Source organism: Otolemur garnettii, unplaced genomic scaffold, assembly GCF_000181295.1.
Source record: "Otolemur garnettii isolate 467f Iridium unplaced genomic scaffold, OtoGar3 scaffold00187, whole genome shotgun sequence".
In the NCBI taxonomy this organism is placed as follows: Eukaryota; Metazoa; Chordata; class Mammalia; order Primates; family Galagidae; genus Otolemur; species Otolemur garnettii.
The window spans coordinates 2,398,250-2,403,267 of record NW_003852582.1 but is presented as its reverse complement, the minus strand read 5'-3'; the positions used below and the strand labels follow the sequence as shown (position 1 = coordinate 2,403,267).

At 43.0% G+C, this 5,018-nt stretch overlaps 1 protein-coding gene across 1 annotated transcript in view; it reads right to left on the bottom strand.

Moving 5' to 3' along the window:
* The window catches only part of METAP1D (methionyl aminopeptidase type 1D, mitochondrial), an 85,669-nt gene extending 81,013 nt beyond the window's left edge, over positions 1-4,656 (bottom strand). The window contains exon 1 of the mRNA XM_003800872.3: positions 4,230-4,656. Within this exon, the coding sequence (XP_003800920.1) occupies positions 4,230-4,656 (427 nt within the window). The remainder of the gene's footprint in view (positions 1-4,229) is intronic.
* Between the last annotated feature and the right edge of the window lie 362 nt (positions 4,657-5,018).

The following is a 5,018-nucleotide window of genomic DNA, read 5'->3' as shown; positions in this document are numbered from 1 at the left end:
TGGATTCGAACCCGCCACCTTAGATGTATGTGGCTGGCACCTTAGCCACTTGAGCCACAGGCGCCGAGCCCAGTACTATATTTTTTTATATTCACATTTATCATTCTTTGATCATGGAAATCTTAAAGATGTTCAAGATTTGTAATTTGTCCTACATCACAAATTACATAGATATTTTGCTTTGTTGCAGGCAAAATGCATAGTAAAAGACATTTCCTTCTTGGTCTGATTCCATACAAATATTCAATGCTTTTTATTTTTATTTTTTTTCAATTTTCTATACTTAGAAAAAAAAATTACTTTTGCCTGGGCACAGTAGCTCATGCCCATAATCCTAGCACTCTGGGGAGCCTGAGGCATGTGGACAGCTTGAGCTCAGGAGTTGAAGACCAGCCTGAGCAAGGGTGAAACCCTATCTCTCCTAAAAAAAAAAAAAAAAATAGAAAAATTAGCCAGGCTCTGTGGTGGGCACCTGTAGTCTCAGCTACTCAGGAGGCAAGATAATCTCTTGATCCCAAGAGTTTCAGGTTGCTGTGAGCTATAATGCCAGCACGGCACTCTACCCTGGGGTGACTGAGTAAATTCTGTCTAAAAAAATAAAATACAAAGTTGCACATGCATCCTATTGTTCTCTTGGGACAAATTCTTAGAAGCAGAATTGTTACACAGAAATTATAATACTTTACACCTTCTTATGTATTGCCATAGAGCCTTCCCTGTGGAAAGGCCAAACTATTTCCCACACCAACTAACTGGGCCTTTCTGCTTAAACTGTCTGCTGGATTTGCCCCAGTCCACGACCTCTCCCCTCACTGGCTTGAGCTCCTTCCATATGTATGGAAGTATAGCAGGATAGAGCTCAGGTCCCGGGGTTTACTGCCATCACCTTTCTTTAGCTCATTTCACCCATGGCAGCACTGCTCAAACCTCCAGCACTTTTCCTTTAGATTCTTCCCTTCCCCATGCCAACCTCTCTTTTCTAATTATCTCCAGTAAGTATGACTCGTGCAATTCAAATTACCTGGAATGAAAATGAACTTTTCCCAGCTGTCAAGATGTGGCAATGTGGGCAGAAATAAAATTGCCTTAAATAATTCTGGAAGGGAGGTGGAATGAGAGACAGTAAGCATATATATACACACAGCAGCACACAAGCAAGCAAGAAAACAGGAATAAAGTTGCTATCTTAGGCTACCAAGTATAGAAAAATGACATTTAGGGATAAATTACTCTTTAGACCTACCATAACTTTTATTCACAAATATTACCATAGGAGGTTGCAATCTGAAGGCCTTTTAGTTATGAAACTGAGTACTTTTAGGTGCAGACCCTGTTCTATAAGCTTTGGGGAAGCTAATATGAAGAAGGTGAGATCCTGGCTCGTAAGAAGCCTTGCATCCCAGCAAGGGAGTTATCAGGAGAAATCTGATAGAAGAGCCTAGTGAAAGTCTCACAAAATCAAATAGGAGGCAATCCGGGGAGAGTAGCTTATATAGGAAACAAGAACACGAAGGAGAAAATATGTCTCCTTACATTCCTTCTCCATTCCTTCCCATACTCACTAGAATCTTTGTTTGTGGAATAGGAATTCCAGTAAAGTCAGGGAGAGAAACTAAGCTAGAAGAGAGTTTCTGGGGCCCCAGGGTAGAGATTCTGCACACTGAATTTGGAATTTCCTGCCAGTGCTAATACCTGGGAATACTTTAGTTCCTGAAAGACTCTTGTTACCTTCTCTGTTGCTTCCAAGAAACTGATCTATCTTTCCCCCTTTCCAGTGTCACCATTCATAATTTCTACCAATTTTTTTTTTGAGACAGTCTATGTCACCCTCAGTAGAGTGCCATGGTGTCACAGCTCACAACAACCTCAAACTCTTGGGCTCAAACAATTCTTTTGCCTCAGCCTCCCAAGTAGCTGAGACTACAGGCGCCCACCATTAATGCCTGGATGTTTTTTGGTTGCAGTTGTCATTGTTGTTTTTAGCAGGCCCTGGGCTGGGCTTGAACCCGCCAGCCTTGATGTATTTTGCTGGCGCCCTACCCACTGAGCACAGGTGCTGCCCAATTTCTACCAATTTCTTAGACCATGATGGATAAGAAGAAGTCTTAAAAGTCTCTCGATTCAGTATACTTTTAGTGATCTTAACTTTTAGCCAGTTACTGTTGTAGTAAAGGCAGAAAGATGCCTAAGGCATAGTTCCTGATCCACAAGAACTAACAACTAGTTAGGAGTAGGTAGCAGTAGTTATCATAGGAGAGAGGAACTAGGTAATTACTGTAAATAGGGTATACTGTGACTGAAGCCACATTGAGTTGAGGCATCATGAAGAAACCTCACATCCTTCTTCAGAGGTTATAAAATGTCTTCCTCTATTGCAGGAGGGAAAAATGCACATAGATGATGATGATAAAATGGTATATAAAGACTTGTAGTGGATTGACTTTTATTAATCTAAATGGGTGAAGAGGGAAAAGTGAGTGAAAAAGTCTTCATGATTCACTCTTCATTTTTGATCCTGGGAGGTGGGGATCAGGTGGCAGGAAAATCTGTGTGCAGTTCAAAAGTAGCTATGGATAGTCTAGAAAGGGTCCCTTTCCCCATCAATTTAATCTCCTCCTGATGACACATTTTCCCTTCCTCCTCTAATCAGACGGTCCATCTCTTGGTTGTTGCAGCATTTTAGGGTATAGTGGGATGAATGATAGAGACCAATAACTTGGCTATAGTAATGTTTCTCACATTGTCTAAACTACCATGTGTCAAAATCAAAAGTGATCAAAAAGAAAGAAAAAAAACTCTTATTTCTCTAATCTACAAAGAGATTTTATATATGTTCATGTATACAAACATATATGGGTATATGCACATATATACGTTTTAAGGGGATTTGGGGCTCTTCCTTTACCTTGATTATCTTCTCAGATTTTCCTCACCGTTACTTGAAGTGTACAAAAATGAAGTCTAAATTCTATTATTTCTTGCAATAATAGCAGGAAACACAAAAGTAACTTAATTAGTAAACAGAGTTTAGACTGGAGCCTAGATCTTAAGAGATGCAAATTGGCTCTCTTTTCACAAAGCTAAATTTTCATATTGACCTCCATTCTTCTGTACAACCAGTCCGTAAATGCTTGCTACATCATTTTCTCTTACATATCTCTTATCTCAAATCTTCCTGTGGCTCCTTACTCATCTCCACTAACACTGAAGTACTGAAGCCTATTTGCCTACCAACCTTCCTCTCTAAAAACATCTTCCTCTTCACTTCTTATAAATACTCATAGGTGAAACTTATCCTTTCTCACCTAAACTTTGCACGCTGACCTCCATGGAAAGACCATGCACAAATGAGCCTTAAAAAAATAGTCATGTCCAAATGCACATTTTGCTTCTTACTATCTATGTGACCTTAGTCATATTACTTACCTGGCCTCACTTATCCCATCTGCAAAGAAGGAATAACTCCTAATTCATTGGGTTTTAAAAGGTACCTAGCATATGTAAAGTGCTTAACACAGTATCGGGTACCTAAAAGGCACATAGAAAATGGTAGCTATTACTATGAAAATGGCATTTACCTCACAGCACTCTTCCTACATGCCTGACACATAGGACCTCAAAATAAGCTAGTTTTCCTCTTCTCCTGTCCTTGAAATAATTTCCTAGTTCTTTCCAGCAAAGATTCAGAACCTACTTCAAACCCAACCAAGATTTCTCTAATTTAGCTACAAAAGTATCTGAACACTTACTAAAATCTTAACACAAAAGATAATATCAATTGAGAATTATAGAGACGTCGTTTCTTCTCATAACTTGGAGTCACTGGAAGAGTCACATTTGGCAAGTTCCCCAAAAGACATGCCTACAGAAAAGCTCTAGAGAAGACAACTGGTGTCCAAAGTCACTTCTGAATTACCATAGGTGTCCTCATTCAGTAGCCAAAATAAAGGTTGGTTACACTAACGATATACTTTAAGTGGAGGAAGAAAACTTAAGGTAAAGCCCATAAATCTCCAGGAGTGGCGAATGGATGCCATACAGTGACGTGATCTGGGCGATGTAGTGAATAAATTTGTGTGTGTTCCTGCGGCATGTGAATGTGTCACCGTGTGTGCCTGTGTGTGTAGGACTGAAACTACATTTGTGTGCGCCACGAAGCCTAGCCGTGGGTGTGCATCCCTTTGAACCCGGGTGGGAACCCTTTGCGGGACCATTGCCCAGGTTCTTACCTCTGCGGACGAACAGGTGGAAGCCGCTGGGCGCCGCCATGTTGGCACCGGTCACGTGGCCGCGAGCACTTGCTCGCCGCCCCGCCCCCTGGAGCTGTGCAGCGGCAGCGCGGCTGAAGACCCGAGGCGCCGAAACCGCCCGAGGGAAGCGCGCGTGCGCGCCGGGGGCCGACTGCGGGAGCGCTGGCGGGGGAGCGGCTCGGCCACCCCGACGAGCTCCGGAACCCGCGGCCGGCCGAGCCCGCTCCGGCCGCGAGAGGCGGGCTGCAGCCGCGGCTCGCGCGCTCGCTCTGAGCCCCCGCGCCCAGGTGGGATGGAAGAAGTCTGTCAGGTAAGCGTGGCATCCAATATTTATAGCATCAACGTTTTGGTGCATGGAAACGTGAAGTTGGGCGGAAAAAATAAAGCACAATCTAGTATTCAACATAGCACTTTGCATCGCCTGCCACTCTGTTGCAAATTATTTCCCTGGATTAAGTTAGAAGGTAACATTTTAATAAAAGTCACAGTTGTCCTTTTGCTGTCCCAGGATCTACATTACTCAGCAGGGACTCCAGACAAGACAGGATCTGTGTGCCGCTGCAAAATCTGTTCTAGGTACCCCAGCAGGTATGTGCAGGGGACGTCTCTTTCCCCAAGGACACCTCCCGCTTGGCAGTATTATCTGGAGTCTTAATCCTAAATCTGACATTTAAGAATAAAAGGATGACGTGTGTCAATTGCACTGCCAAAAGATGAACCCTACAGAAGGCCAATTGTGGTCAAGTGAGGGAGCCGATGTATCCCCAT